This window comes from Sorex araneus, chromosome 2 (genome assembly GCF_027595985.1).
Source record: "Sorex araneus isolate mSorAra2 chromosome 2, mSorAra2.pri, whole genome shotgun sequence".
Classification (NCBI taxonomy): Eukaryota; Metazoa; Chordata; class Mammalia; order Eulipotyphla; family Soricidae; genus Sorex; species Sorex araneus.
This window is the reverse complement of record NC_073303.1, coordinates 7,610,767-7,627,158: the sequence shown is the minus strand read 5'-3', so window position 1 is coordinate 7,627,158 and position 16,392 is coordinate 7,610,767. Positions and strand designations below refer to the sequence as shown.

At 44.9% G+C, this 16,392-nt stretch overlaps 1 protein-coding gene across 2 annotated transcripts; it reads right to left on the bottom strand.

The window, feature by feature from the left end:
• Positions 1-1,390: 1,390 nt before the first annotated feature.
• ZNF322 (zinc finger protein 322) lies at positions 1,391-16,392 on the bottom strand. Of its 2 annotated transcripts, none has more exons than XM_055128896.1 (3): positions 16,114-16,392; positions 8,285-8,340; positions 1,391-5,621 (listed from the first exon to the last, which is right to left on the bottom strand). In XM_055128896.1, exon 3 carries the CDS (start codon positions 5,436-5,438, stop codon positions 4,236-4,238), a length of 1,203 nt encoding a protein of 400 aa, XP_054984871.1. In that variant the 5' UTR covers positions 5,439-5,621; positions 8,285-8,340; positions 16,114-16,392; the 3' UTR covers positions 1,391-4,235. The 2 variants fall into 2 exon arrangements, with proteins under 2 accessions (XP_054984871.1, XP_054984872.1); XM_055128897.1 differs by lacking the exon at positions 16,114-16,392 and adding an exon at positions 15,923-16,044.

The following is a 16,392-nucleotide window of genomic DNA, read 5'->3' as shown; positions in this document are numbered from 1 at the left end:
ACCCGGGTTTTGTGACTGAAATCTCCAGGTTCTCTCAGAGTTGGGGGTGGGTGACATCCCCCAGTCCCCTTGTTCTTCCGGAAGCCTGGTAGTCATGCCCATGAACTGCCTCTCGGCTAAATAAACTCATTAACAAGCCATGATCCAGAGACCCATAAATAAATTTCAAAAGACATCAACAAGCTGCACCAGATGCTTCCAAACCCAAAGCCACCAACTAGTTAAAGATTTTAACTCCAGCTGTATTACCCCACTCAAAAAATTTGAATTTCTGGAGTACCACTTCCAACTGTACACCACTGATAAATCCGGAGTAGCACACCACATTGGATGGGATGGAAAGCAGAAGGCAACCAATCCGGAGTAACAAAATATAAACACACAAGGCTTAATCAGTAACAATATATTAGTAATCTCTTATTCAAGGGTTTGATGGTTTCATGGTGAGATATGACAATATATGCATACCTTTTAGGAAATATTTTTTGATCATTTTCAGAAAATTATAACAAGCAATATGAAATAAATTATTCAGGGCTTGCTAGAGGGGCAGGCTTGAGGGGTGGTTGGGAACATTGGGAATAATGGTGGTGGGAATGTAATGTGAACTGGTGGTGGGGTTGGTGTCGGATTACTGAATCATGAACAACTTCATAAAACAAATATTTAAAAAAATCTCAAATCCAAGCACATTCTAGAACACCGTAAAGTGCTAAAATCCAAAGAATAGAAAGCTGTAGGTATCTAGGGAATAAATAATTGCATATAAGGAAATCCTCATAAGACTATTCATGGGCTTTTCTGCAGAAGCCATACAAGACCGAAAGAGCACAGATACTGAAAAAAAGCAAAGGCACAAGTTCTAAAGAAAAATGATTTTTAGCTGGCAATACTCTAGCCTACTAGACTACCACTCAGGGTAGAGAAAGGATAAAGTGTTTTATAGATAAAAATTAAAAAAAAAAATTTACAAAAAAATTACAATTCAAGGAAACACTTAAAAACAAAGTATTAAAGACATTAAATACTTTCAATAATCACCTTTAGTAATCCAAAATTTCTGAACTGACCAATTAAAATGCATAAAATGGCAGAATGGATTAAAGACAATGAATCATAAATGCAAATGTCAACATTCTGCTGCCTACAGTAAACATATCTGGTCCTCAGAATAAAGGTATAAAACTAAAGTTTGGAAAACAATCCTACAAACGAACATCCATTTTTTTCAGTTTTAATAAAATAAGACAAAACTACTAATAGAGTATATTGTGATAGCTTCAACATATGCATACACTGCATAACCCTTGAATAATGCTTCTTGAATAATGCTTCATCCTAATATAAGTGTGGAGAATTTATTAATATTTTAATACAGTAGAGACAGAAATGAAAATTTTCCAGAGAAATATTTATTCAGAATTACGGGAAAACAAAACATTAAAGCATAGAAATACATTGAACACAAGTATCTTGTTCGGAAATCTTGGAAAAAAAAAACAACTTGTTTCTACTTACCTGAGGTAGATTTAGGTTGGCACTGTTTCAGGGAACCTCCATCCTTCCCAGAAGTGACCTTCTAGTTTTGGTGACAGGCTCCCTAGCGGGCCTGCCAACCTCAGGCTATGCTGTCTGAACACTGACACCTTCCCTCCATGCTGGAAGTCTTCATTTATTTTATATCCTAAGCTCTGTTTGAGGGATGGACCATTCTCAATTTAAAGATCAGAGACAACATGAAAACTCGTAACTATATCTCACGGTGATTCAATAATAAAAAATTAAAAATAAGATTGGAGACAATTTCCAGACAGATTAATTTTATCATCATTCTTCCAGTAGTACCAACTGTTTCTTTCCCCATATCGTAGGAAGTAGCCACATACTTATTTCCAGTGTCACTGTGCCATACACCCAATACTATTTTAAGTTACGGCAGTCAAACACACTAGTGACAGGCATTGATTTTCAAAGAGAAAACTGTGTTCTGTCACACTCAACATGGTATGAAAACTATAAAAACTACTGAAATGCATCATATAAATTTCCAGGTGGTTTTCTAAATGAAAAGAAAAAAAAATACTCTAGAATCGATTCCTTCTTATGAGCTATATTCATGGACCAAAAGATGATTAAAATCACCCACCAGCCACTGGCATCAAAGCGAAGGGTCATGAGCACAGTTACCTCTTGTGAGTCTGAGTACCAAATTCTCGGAGGTTCAGTGATTTGCTAAGATCAACCAGATGATTCAGACTAGCACCAACATACTCCAATAACCTAGAAATCAAATGTGCGAATCATATATTCATATTGCCTTTTACGGGAAGAGAAAAATCCCAGAAATGTCCATTTATAAATCCCTGGGTTAATCATAGTATTTCTAGAGGATGTTACTAATAGTCATATTACCCTGTTAAATAGGATAAATTGAAAAACAAGTGTTTATCCTTAAACCTCTGATGAATCAGTTAACTACCCTTCTAGTATTCCAACTTCTGCATTTCCAGCATTATATATATACCTTCTGTCGTGACTGCACACCTGAGAATAAAAAGGATCCTCATTTTCACTAGCAGAACTGAAGTGAATAAAAGGCATAGCACTGCGGGCCCTAATCTGTTATTATCTACAGGATGGTGGAATGAAAAGATGCCAGCTTTGGAGTCAAGATACTTAAAAATACAATCTAGTCCCTCCATTAACTGCGTTCTTGTGTCCTTTGCTATTCAGGCTTTTTAACCTTATCTTTCCTTGACCAATTTGTGAGGAGCAAATGAGAGGATTACGTTCAAGGAAACAAGATAAACGAAGAACTAGAATTTGCACTTCTGAGTTGAGTATCTAAAGCTGAAATCTCAATTACTAGTGATAACCTGCAAGGCGTTTTAAGACAAACTTTTGAAGGTATTCCTCAACTCACACTAAGGAACAAGCTAAATACATGCCTCTTCATGATGCAGGTGCTCCAGAGGCGTTTTGGGGAGTTTTGATACAGGATAGCTCCTCCTTAGCTGCTTGGTTCTCACTGCAAGCAGAAGTTTCCATGCTACTGTCAACACACTAACCCCCATCTAGCCCAGAATAAAAAATATCAACAGAGGCCAAGTCGATACACTCCTTTCCCCAATAGTAACACATGCCACACCTCTAGTATAAGGTTACAGTCCTTTCCTTTATTGGATTGCCAAATTTAAAAACTGGAAAGTAAAGCAATCATTAAGTGGTTCAGGTAAAGGAAAACATCTTGACCTGAGCGACCCATTTATTTGGTCTACTCTGACTTGCCCTAAAATTCCTCCCAGGAAAAGCTTCCGGGTATTTAAAAATGTTTCCATCCTGACTCTATTAACACCATCTTGACCATATGGGTCCGCCACCTATGAGCACAGCTCTTTGCAAACTATTATTATGTACATTGTTCACAGTTTGATCTCGCACTACAGCAGATTTTTCTGCAGAGGCGACATTCTCGGGGCCCGTTAAGGTAGGCGTTTCAAGCAAGGCGTTTCTTTTTTTTTTTTTTTTTTTTTCAGATTTGGTATTAGTCTGAACTTATCCGAGTTCCCTGGGGTACCACCACAAGAGCTGGTCACTGATAGAAATTTTGTCATTCACTTTGGAAGGTCTTTCCTTAGAACAGGCCATTTTTGTTGAGAACCCTAGAAGGTGCTCCAAGCTCCTGTTTTTGCCACGTTCAGGAGAAACATACAAACTTTCCCAAGTCTGGCTTCACTGATCGCCAAGTCAGAGTTCTGTTGGTTTGTTTCGCTCTTGCCGAGCTTTCTCCTCACTGTGGGTTTTCTGGAGTCCAGAGAGCGGTGCAAACGGCCTGGGGCACCACTGACCTTGAGGACCTGGAACAGCAGTCCTCGGTATGAATTCCCTTAGAACGGGGAGGGGGACGCACTGGCAGAAAGCTCACACTCATTGCCTTGTAAGGTTTCTCATCTCGGAATCCTGAGCGCCCTTGCAGGTGCTCATGGATGAACTCAACTAACGCTTTCCCCAAACTCAGGGCGTCTGTAAGGTTTCTCACTGCAGTGACGAGGAAGGGGTCCTGCCAGGGCAGCTCTGTGCGAACCATCTCACTTCGTCTGACTGCAGATTCTCTGGTCCCCACTGAAGTCTGAGGAAAGTCTGAGATTGACCTAAGAGTTTTCTTTCCACCTTAATGAGTCTGAAACATGTACGTTAAAAAAAACCCAAAAAAACAAATTAACATTTCTGTCTGGTCAAGACATTTGTGAGGCGTCTGCTGCCCGAGGAGGGCTGAGCTCCAGGCCTTTGTCACCCGCACGACACAGATAAGGCTTGTCACCGCCTGCTGGATGCGGAGCGAGCGCTGGGCTCTGGTGGTGGCCTCTGTCGCACACGCCGTACTTGTGGCGCAGCTCCTCCGTCTGAGTTCTCATTTTCTGCGGCGCCACGAAGTCCATGCCCAGGAGGAAGCCGTTCTCACAGGCCGCCCACTGGCGTGGCTTCTCGTCCATGTGGATCCTCTGGTGCACGATGAGGTCCGAGCCGCAGCCGAAGGTCTTGTCGTACTCCAGGCACCGGAAGGTGTGCGTGTGCGTGGCCTGGTGCCGGATGAGGTTGGCGCTGCGGGTGAAGCTGCGCATGCACTCCAGGCACTTGTAGGGCTTCTCCCCCGTGTGCACCCGCTGGTGCACGATCAGGTCTGACTTCTGCCCGAAGCACTTGTCGCACGCGCCGCACTTGTAGGGCTTCTCCCCCGTGTGCACCCTCTTGTGCACGATGAAGGCGGAGCGGTGCCGGTAGCTCTTGTCACACTTGGTGCACTTGTAGGGCCTCTCGCCGGTGTGAGTCCTCTGGTGGCTGATGAGGTCCGACTTCCCGCTGAACGCTTTCTCGCACTCCAGACACTTAAACGGCTTCTCTCCCGTGTGCGTCCGCCGGTGCCGGATGAGGTTGGTGCTGCGACTGAAGCACTTGTCGCACTCGCTGCACAGATACGGCTTCTCGCCCGTGTGGCTCCGCTGGTGCACCAGCAGGTCCGAGCTCTGGCCGAAGTTCTTGCCGCAGATGTCACACGTGTAGTACTTCTTCCCTGCGTGTGTTCTCTGGTGCCCGGAAAGGGCCAAGTGGTGCCAGAAGCTCTTCTCGCATTTGCTGCACTTATAAGGTTTCTCATAGCCGTGGAGCCTCTGATGCGACACGAGATCTGCGCTTTGGGGAAAGGTCTTCTCACACATATCACATCGATAAGCTTTCTCCCCAGCGTGGGCTCGTTCGCACATAATAAGAGCTAAGTTTTCACAGAGGTCTTGCTCACGTTCAAGGCACTGGTATATCTGATCATCTATTTGAGTAATCTCGTGTACATGAATAAAAATCTTTTTACCCTTCTGAGGGCACACATGATAGATTTTCTTTTTCTGAGTTCTCCGATTATACCTTTCTTTGGAAGCGTACATTTTCTAGGGCTCTCTCCTAGGGAGTTTCCCACTGGTCTTCCTGACCCATCGTTCTCTTCAAAGTCATTTTCTTGATGCAAAACTTGAAGGAGACATCTATTATAGACCTTCCAGTCATGAGCAGTCTGTCTCCAGAGGTTTCGAGCATCATATACATTAATTCCTTATTTGGTACTGCCAATCCTATGAGACAAAGCAGTAATATTATTCATATGTCTACGATTAAGAGACACTCAAAATTAAAATCACTGCACAAGAGATAGAAATTGAGCCTCGGATTTTAGGTTTTACAGCTCTCCTCTTCGTTAACACAAGACCAAAGTCACATATACTGTTAAAGTACCAGGAAGATTTTTTTTTGTATGTGACACCCTGCAGTGCTCAGGAACTGCTCTTGGCTCTGTGCCCAGGGGTCACTCCTGGTGGGGCTCAGGGGACTATCCAAAGTGCCAGGTTAAATGTGCAGGTGTGTGCAAGGCAAACACCCCCCCCACACTGTACTGTTTCTCTAACCCCAGGAACTGTTTCTTTTATGAATCTGGGTGGTCTCAAAATTAGGGCTCTTCATCTTCCTCTTGTTTCAGCTGGTAATCAAGAGTGTCTAAGCTATTGTATGCTATTAGAAAGAAAACAGATGAAAAGAGGCTGTGAATATCTACGAAATCTTTTTTTTTTTTTAATTTTTTATTGAGTCACCATGTGCGAAATCTTTTTTTTTCCCTGAGAAGTTTGGAGAGAATGGCTAGTGATCATTAAAATTCTAGTGCCAAGCAGATAAAGATGACGCCTATGAAAATTATCCTTGAGACTCACAAATGGAACTTGAAAGAGAGCTACACGCTGTGGAAATGTCTCCTCACCCTGCGGCAGGCTGACTTCAACTGGACACATCGGCAGGGGGCAAGTGTGTCCTTCCGCCTGTCCCCAAAGAACTCTGGCAGTGGCAAACTCCAGGACCCAATTGCAACCACACTCAGGGTGGACCTTCACAGGCTTGCCCCGAGCCCCCCACGCATGGGAATGAATCTGCTGACAAACTCAGGTACGCAGACTTGTGACTAGAATCTCCAGGCTCGCACCGATTTGGGAATGGGCCATTCCTCCCATCTCCAGTGCTTCCGGTTTCTGGCAGTCACGTTTAAGAACTGCCTTTGGGTGCCATTTAAGCGCATTAGTGACCCAGAGACTCAAATGAATCTCAGAAAACATAACATGCTGCAGAGATGCCTCCGGACCCCAAAATCACCATCCAACATGTTAGTGATCTCTAAGGCAGGGGCTCAAAGACACCCAAGATGATATACAACATTTTTCACACACATTCCTTTAAGGAAACCTTTCTGAATCATTTTTAGTCAATTCATAAGAAGCAATACAAAATAAATTATTTAGCATCTGCTTTGGGGGAAGGCTTGGATAGTGGTGAGAAAATCTGAAACAATGGTAGTGGGAAGGTTTAATGGTGGTGGGATTGGTGTTGAAATATTGAAGGTAATCAATTACTGTGAATAACTCTGAAAATTTTTTTGAAAAAAAAGAAAGAAAAATAGCCTAGCTGTGTGATGTTAGGTAAGCTACTTTAGCATTCTGTTCCTAGTTTCTTCAGGCAAAATGGATTAGTAATAGACACTGCCTACTCGTCTGCGATAAACAGCAGGTTAACTACTGCAGAGCTCCTAGTAAGCCTCCTGTGCTAATTCTTACACTTATGATTAAGATGATAACATAAGATTCTTCTTTGGTATCACCATATGATCACAAACCTTCATAAAAAAAAATACTGGGGCTGGAGCGATAGCACAGCAGGTAGGGCGTTTGCCTTGCACGCGCTCGACCTGGGTTCAATTCCCAGCATCCCATATGGTCCCCTGAGAACAGCCAGGAGTGATTCCTGAGTGCAGAGCCAGGAGTGATCCCTGTGCATCGCCAGGTGTGACCCAAAAAGCAAAAAGAAAAAAAAAAGAAAAAAGAAAAATACTCTCTCAAACAAATTCACCACCCTTCCATTCACTCTCCATTCTGCAGCCAGTGTAAGAATGTTGAAACCTAAGCCAGATTATGTTCTCCGTTCCCATCAATGGCTTCCTCTTGTCACAGACCCCTAAGAAGTTCCACTCTGGCCCACGTGCCAAGCCCTGTCGCTGCCCCTCTGCCCCGTCGTCCTAGTCTTCTCTGCGGTTCCCATCCAGGCCCAGCAATTCCCCGCGGGCTCCCACTCAGACCTGCCCTCGTTTCCCATGAGCTTCCTCCAGCGATGTGCAACTCTCTGACTTTGCTGAACAGCTTTATAGATTCATTTCTGTTTTGGAGAGGGGGAGACCACAGCTGGTGGTTCAATGCAAGGGTCAGGTCTGATGACATTCTGTGGACCAGGTGACACTGGCGACTGAACTGGGGTCTGCAGCCTGTAAGGCAAATACCTTAACCTCAGTCTTACTGCTCCAGCCCCTAAATGTCACTTCTTAGTGACATTTTCTGTCAATCCTATTTAAAATTGATTGGTCTGCATGTCCCAGCATTCCTTATTCCCCGTTTCTGCCTTGTTTTACTCCATGATACATCACTTTCTAAACATACTGTGTCATTTACTCACTGGTTTATTGCTTCTTGCTAAAATGTGGCATGGATATCTGTCGAGTTTGCTGTCCTTTCTTTAGTACACAGAGTAGCACCAGGCACAAAAATGGTCCTCAATAAACATCTACTAAGTGCATGACTGGATCCTGGAAATTCTCTGGTATACTTATGTAGTGAAGAAAAAGGACTAAAGGCCACAATGAATGGGAGCTACTCTGCTCAGACACAATCTAGAAAGAGAACCTCAAAAGACTGAAGAAATCACTTACCCAGAACTTAAGATGGATAAAAAGCAGTCTTCACTTCCTGGCCCTGAGAAATCATTCTGCAAAACAAAAGGATAAGTAAAGGAATAGTTACAGATGAAGAAAAAATAAATCCAGAATGGATTAAAGAATTGATCATCCAAGAAAAAAACACAGGGGTTGAGATCAAGTCAAAACTTCTACACAGCAAACATTTGAGAATAGATCAAATTACAAAAAGCATTTACAATTTACACAAAACTACCAGAAGAATAAAAAAATTAACCAGGAACTAGAAGAAGATATTTGCATGACAGATATCTGATAATATCCAAATATAAAAAGAACTCTCCCAATTCAAGAACAACTCTATCCAAAACTGGGCTTAAAGACCTGAAAAAACACAGCCAAAGACATAGACATGGGCCACATACATGAAAATGATGTGTAATTAAAATACAAATCAAACCCACAATATGTTACTACCTCACACCGGTGAACATAGTAAAAAATATTAGAAAAAAATAAAGTGTTGGTAAGAAAAAAGAACACTACCAGAGGGGATGCAAATGGATGAAACATCTTTGGAAAATGGTATGGAGATTCTTGGTGAAAAAAATTCTAAACCACCTACTACCATTATTCCTGGGCATTTATCTGAAGACTATGAAAATGCTCGCTCAGAGGGATGGATATTCTCAGCAGTGCCTGGATATTCTCAGCAGCTCCCATCACACAGCCAAAGCATGCAATCCGCCTAAGTGCCCATCACAGAAGACTGCTAAGAGCTCAGCTGCCATTAAAAAGTTGAAATTGTGGCCAGGGATGGCTCGGTGGTAAAGCACAGGTCTTACATAAGTGATCCCTGGAACCACGAAAGACAAAACCAAAATCATGAAATCATGCCTTTTGGTACAGAATGAATGGAACCTGAAGTGCTTACGCTAAGCGAAATAAGAGTGGATGTGAGGGATTCTGTGAAGTAGTTTTGCTCACATGGAATACAAGTAATGGAGCAACAAAACTTGCAGAAAGACAACAAACCCTGAGAGGTCATTGTGAAAGGGAAGGGGCGGGGAGGAGGTGGACAGGGCGCCCTCTGGCGGCGGGATGACTCTGGAACTGAGCCGTGGGCATGGGGCTTATTCTCCGATTACACAGGCACTAACCCTGATATTTCATGAACCCTGATATGTCACAACGTAACTTAATTTTTTAATTAATTTAAATGAAAAAAAATTAAATTATAGTAACAAATGTTTTTAAGTTAATGAGGGGGTCAGGAAGAGAGCTGAAAAGGGCAAGAGCACATGTGAGGCCCAGCTGGATCGCCTGCTGGGAGTAGCCCCTGAGCGCTGCTGTCTGCAGCAAAAGACAAGAAACAACAAACAACTTACAGGAAGCAAGACTGTATCTTTACATACAGTTTTAACATAAAGGTTATGTATTTTGCACATAAAAAGAAAGTAGTTTCTAACATTTTAAATATTTATCACTGTATTACATAATTGAGGCCATGTAATAAAATATTTCAGGTGTAATGATAAATTTACAGCAGTGATAAAGAGATTATTAACATAAAGTGGTATGATAAGAATTTTTGAAAAGTAGGAAACGAATCTAAAAAGTGCTAAAAAGTGCTAGCATTAGCACTTAACTACAAAAGCAGCAATAATAAAAGTCAACTTTTTTTTAATGAATCTTCCAAAAACAAGATTATTAACAGCCTTACTACTTATTTTTGTGGGAGGAGGGATTTGGGGTCACACCCTGCAGTGCTCAGGGGTAATTCTTGGCTCTGCACTCAGGGATCACTGTTGGTGGGCTCGGGGGACCATATGTAATGCCACAGATTGAACCTGGGTTGGCCCTGTGCAAGACAAGCATCTTACCAGCTGTACTATGACTACAGTCCAGCCTTACCACTGCTTATCTACCTAATAAATGAACAAACTAAGTTCTTAAATCATCATCATCATCCCGTTGATCATCGATTTTCTTGATTTGATTGAGTGGTATCAGTAACGTCTCCATTCGTCCTAGCCCTGAGATTTTAGCAGCCTCTCTTTCCTCGTCTTTCCTAAAGGTGACGAATTGGAGGCTCTTTCAGGGTCAGGGGAATGAGACCCATCATTGTTACTGGTTTTTGGCATGTGAATACATCACGGGGAGTTTGCCAGGCTCTCCCATGGGGGCAGGAAACTCTCGGTAGCTTACAAGGTTCTCTGAGAGGGAGAACTAGGCTATAAGATGTCACACGGCTGCTTTGCAGCCGCACGCTTCCAGAAGCTTAGTTTTACAGTCTTAAATCATAAACTAAGAAAAGTAAAGTTAAAAAGTAGAAAAGTGAAAATGCACCCAAAAAAACCCCAACAACCTAACCATCAATTAAAATCCTATTTCAGGGCTAGAGAGGTAATTCAGGTGTTATGGTGCTCACCTTGCTCGCAGCCAATTCCAGGTAACTCTCACACCACATAGCGACTGTGGCACACGAGGAGTTGATCCCTAAGCACAGAGCTGGGAGGAAGTCCACTGGGTGTCACCCACCCCTCCAACCCCAGTATTTTTTGGGTTACAGCCGGTGGTGCTCAGGAGTTACTCATGGTTACTGGCAGTGCCACATGGGATGCCAGGGATCGAACCTAGGTTGGCTGCGTGCAAGGTAAACGCCCTATCAGCTATACCATTGCTCCGGCCCCCCATGCTTCTTTTGAAAAACTTACATAAACAACTAGTTAATAAATTAACAATGAAGAAAGGGGAGAAAGCATAGACTTATAAAACAAGAATAAGAGGAGCGACAGCACAGTGGGGAGGGGGTTTGCCTTGCACCTACAGGAGAAATTCCTGAGTGCAGAACCAGGTGTTCAGCCTCCAGCACCCCAGGTGGTCCTCGGAACAAGTCTGGAGTAATCCCTGATCACCTTTGGGCCAACAATGAGGTAAGGCGCAAAATCAAAACCAGCAAGAAAGGGAAAGGAACACAGCATGACTGCATAAGAGTTATTCGAGGAATGCCAAGTTGGCTCAACAGTAGAAAACAAATTCATCGGCTACTGCAAGGCAGCAGCTCCAGGGAGAAAGTCCCACGACTAGATGCTGAGCGCTCCAACAGAAGCCAACATCCACTGCCAATGGAAACTCAAGAAAGAAATTAAGTTTTACTTCCTTTATGACAATACTACACACATATGTCATACGTCACTAAGGGCAGGCTACAGTCTATGAAGTGTGTTGTTAGGTGGTAACTTTGTCTTCCGAATGTCACAGACTCATGCACCTCGAGGGCAGTGCTTACTACAGTTCATATGAACGTTTGTGGTATCTTGCCAAACTAGGTATGATGTGATCTCATGACAAAACATCAGACTAAACTGAGAGAAATTCTACCGAATAAATGGCTTAAAATTCTTTTACATTAAAAAAAAAGTAAAAAAAATAAATAAATTAAAAAAAAATAAAAAGCCACGATTAAGAAAGACAAAGTCTGAGGAAATGTTTCACAATAAAGAAGACATGACAATAAAACAGCTGATGAAGGTTTAGAGTTTGGACCACAATTTACTTTCTTTTCCTAAAAACCATACTTCTTAATGGCACAACTGGCTAAATTTGAATAAGAAAGACCCAAAAGTTAGATAATATGAAACTTGCCTGCCTATGATGATTGTAGATAATGGAAGAGAACAGAGACTTGCTTTGTTTTGTTTTCTTTTCATGGCCTCCCAAGCTGTGTCCAACAATAGCTGCACCCAGGCCAGGGGCTCGGTGCGAGGGACCAAGGCTACGGTGCTGGGTTCAATCTCTGGCACCTCGGCTGGTCCCCTGAGCACCACCAGGAGTGATCCCCCTGCACAGAGCCAGCAGTGAGCCCTGAGCACTGCTGGGTGTGACCCAAACAAAGCAAAATGAAAGGTTGTTAATGGTAGGTGCTCCCAGCTCCATGTCTGGGAAAGAATACGGTTCTACAGAAAATCATCCGAGTGACCACTTTTTCCAATTCTTTTTAGGACAGCATGTAACTTTCTCATGGCAGCATGAGAAAGAGAAGCAATTCATTACATATTCAAGGAATTTGGGGCTTCATTACTTTAAGACTTTGGACTTCACGTCTTAGGACTTTTGAACTTAACACTCAATTAAATAGGCAGGATGTCTGTAATTTACTCTCAAAAGATTCAGGAAAAAAAAAAAGGAGCCATATACGTGTATTGTGTTGGTATATAGTAAAACATGTAGACAAAATGATAGAGCAAACATGGCAAAAATTGGGGCTGGAGCGATAGCACAGCGGGTAGGGTGTTTGCCTTGCATGTGGCCGGCCTGGGTTCGAATCCCAGCATCCCATATGGTCCCCTGTAGAACCAGGAGAAACCCCTGTGTATCGCCGGGTGTGACCCAAAAAGAAAAAAAAAAACATGGCAAAAATGTTTGCTTTTTTTTTACATTAGGGATTATAAGCATTTCTGTACCATTTTGTCTCATTTTACAAGTGAAATTACTCCAAAATTAAAAGATCTTTTGTCTTTAAAGAATATACTGAGAACTGGTATACTGTGTGACCTAAAACTTCAAATTCTGGAATCAAATTTGAGCTCAAATTTCCACTACTCCTTTATAGTTGTGAGAACATGGGTAAATTACTGAACTTCCTTTAGCTCCAATTTCTTTCTTTCACAACCAGTAAGATAGTATTACTGTCCTCATAGCTGCTACAGGTCTGCGACACTGTCCGTAAAAGGCTCAGCTCAGTGTCTAGGTCTCGACAGATGTTAAACCAATGGTAGATTTACTGGTTTCTTTCTCTTTTTTTTTTTGTTTGTGCTTGGCACGGCACCAAGATCTCATGCACATAAGGAATGCGCTTTACCTGTGACCCACATCCCGTCTTTCTATTTCCACCCTCACAAAATCCCTAATATTTACTGAGTCTGTTCCCTGTGCCTACCTTTTATATAAAGCCCTGATAAATCAATTTAAAATAATTAATGAATAAAAAACAGCGATTAGTAGGAAGACCATGTAGAAATTATGGAGAAATGCAGGAAAGTGAAGAATTGAGAATCACAACTAGGTAAAGATACACAGACCTTCAGAGAAAGCACAATTATCAGATGATGAGCCTGTGGGACTTTTGTCTTATAAAATTTACATTTAGGGGCCAGAGGGATAATACAGTGGGTAGGGCGCCTGCCTTGCACACGGCCACCCTGGCATCCCATATGGCCCCCCGAGCACTGTCAGGAGTCTAACTCCTGAATGCCAAGTCAGGAGTGAGTCCTAAGCAACACAGGGTGCGACCCAAAAAGTAGCACTGTAGCAATGTCGCAGTGTCGTCCGGTTGTTCATCGACTTGCTTGAGTGGGCACCAGTAATGTCTCCACTGTGAGACTTGTTACTGTTTTTAGTATATCAAATACACCAGGGTAGTTTGCCAGGCTCTGCCGTGCAGGTGGGATACTCTTGGTAGCTTGCTGGGCTCTCAAGGAGGGTGGAGGAATCGAACCTGGGTCGGCCATGCGAACCTGGGTCGGCCATGTGTAAGGCAAACGCCCTACCCGCTGTGCTATCTTCAGATCGAACCCTAGAGTACTTCAGCTAAAATGGCAGACTTCTATTATTCACTTTATTTATCTCCGTAGCCCTTAACATCTTCCTACTTTGCAGTGATATTTGTTTCTGTGGATTGGTCTCTAAATAGAATACAGCGTCCATTAGGGTTAGGACTCAGTCTTTGTTCACCACAATACCCCTAGTATCTAGAACACACTTAGGGAATGAATAAAAAATATCAATAAGGGGCAGGAGCGATAGTACAGTGGGTAGGGTGTTTGCCTTGCATGCGGCCTACCCAGGTTTGATCCCCAGCATCCCATAGGTCCCCCACAACACCGCCAAGAGTAATTCCTGAGTGCAGAGCCAGGAGTAACCCCTGAGCACTGCTGGGTGTGACCCAAAAAGCCAAAAACAAAAAAACCCAAATAAATAAACTCCCCCCTCCACAAAGAACCACCATCATCCCTGGTGTTGCTTGATCCCTGGCTGGTCACGTGCCAAACTCAAAGGGATCCTTTAAGGAGGTTGGATAGATAGTACAGCAGGTAGGGTGCCTGCTTGCTATGGTCCCCCGAAGCACTGCCAGGAGTTAATTCCTGAGTGCAGAGTCAGGAGAAACCCCTGAGCACCACCAGTATGGCCCAAAAACCCAAATTAAAGATACCCTTTAATTTTGAGCTCAGTGTTCTTGCCTCTAAGAGATCTCTCTTATGTCGTCAGACAGGCTGATTTTCCTTGGCCAGGGTCAGAGTGCATAGAATAAGCAGGCAAGGCAATAAAAAGCCCAAGCGGAAAGGCTGAGTATAAACCCTCCAAGATCAAGGTTACCGTTCCAGCTGAAAGCATGTCGGAGCCAAAGCAAAGTCACTAACATATTATCTGAAGAAGAAATGCTTATTGCACTGGGCCCCGGGCTAGGGAATTATCTCATCTACTCTTTCCAAGAACTCATAAGACAGCTACAGGTGTTAATGTTTGCACCTTACAGATAACGGAGCCCTATACTTAGGGCAGTCAAGAGAAAGATCTTGCAGAGATTAATTCCGTAGCTGAGCCAGGGCTTCGCTCTCCCACTGACTTCACCGGGAACGCTGCCCTCCTAGACCTCCCATCAAGAACCAACTTCTGCAAACCTGCCTTGACCAGGCACATCGGACAGGAGACGTTTCACCCGGGAGACTCAGACCTCATTTCCGCGCCCTGTTTGGGGATCTAAGTGTCGGTCCCTTTCCCCACATACCTTCTTCCTTTCCTTCTTGCCCTCCAATTCTCATCATCCCAACTTCCCTCCCCCTCCGTTCGCACCTTCATACCGAAAGGGGCACTGAAGACTCCCAACACGCCTAAAGAAAAACAACCGTCTGTAAGATATCTGTGAAATTTAACATTTTTTTTTCCTGGGGCACGATGGCCATAGAAACCTTGTTCCCATTTACTGGCTAGTCCGATGTGCCTCCTCGGAGCTGTGTATCTTGGAGCTGTCCCCTCCGTTATGTCCCCAAATCCTTCAGGACGACGACTGATGTCCCAATCAAGTCCCGAGCCCTGTCTAGTTTGCTGGAGCCCTTCTCCTACCCAACTGCTTTGGCTTTTTGCTTTGGGCTACCCCCGGCAATGCTCGGGGGTTACTCCAGGCTCTGCGCTCAGGAACTAGCCCTGGCGGTGCTCCAGAGGAGCGCAGGGGACGAATCCAGGTCGGCTGCGTGCAAGGCAAAGGTCCTACGCGCCGTCTAAGCCCGCGGCCCCGTTAACTGCTTCGGGTTAGAGTCACCTTAGTTCAGTTCTTTGCTCAAGATCTACTTGATCGCAAGGGTTTAGTCCTCTAAATCCGGACCCTCCCGGGACCTATTCTCCGATCGCTCTAAGCTCCAAGACCAACACCGTAACGTGCACAGCTTACAAAGTTGCGTGGGATGCGGCATTCCCACCTCCCGCTCGGGAAGGACTGAACCCGCCCGGTTCTCCTGCACTCAGACCCGACGGCAACAGCCCAGATCTACTAGCGACGGGGGGGTGGAGGGAGGGAGAGCCACACAACGTCCTTGGTTCCTCTCTGCCCCCGTGAAAGCTCCCGATCGCCCGCAACAGCCCGGGCACTGTTACCTCCAGGAGCGACCATCCTAAGCTGCTCCCAACTTTTCTCTGCCGGCCCTGCGGTCCGCGTTCCGCCTTCAGGGTCGGCGGCGGGGAGATGGGGGCGGCTGGCGGGGGGGGGGGATGCCTCGGGTGCCCCCGCGTCCCGCCCGCCGCCTCCGAGGGACGTGCCCCTCCGAGGCCCCGCGGGTCGCGCTTACCCAGCAGCCGCCGGCGCCGCCCCGCGGCCTGGGCCGGCACTTCCGGTTACTCTCCGGACACTTGGAACGGGGCTTCCGAGCGGCCGTGGGCGCTGCGGCGGAGGACCTCCGGGGCCCGAAGGGAAGGGACGCCGGGGCGGGGGCGGGACGAGGGCCAGGCCCAGCTCCTGGGGCGCAGCAGCTCCGGGGCGCGCGGGCCCGGCCGCCCCCGGCGCGCGCAGGCCGACAGGGCCGGCTCCCCGAGCCCTCCCAGCCCCGCAGGGACGCGGCCGGCGCAGC

What these genes read in the sequence shown, in the direction of transcription:
- ZNF322 (XM_055128896.1), bottom strand. Translation starts at nt 5,438, where the DNA reads ATGTACGCTTCCAAAGAAAGGTATAATCGGAGAACTCAGAAAAAGAAA.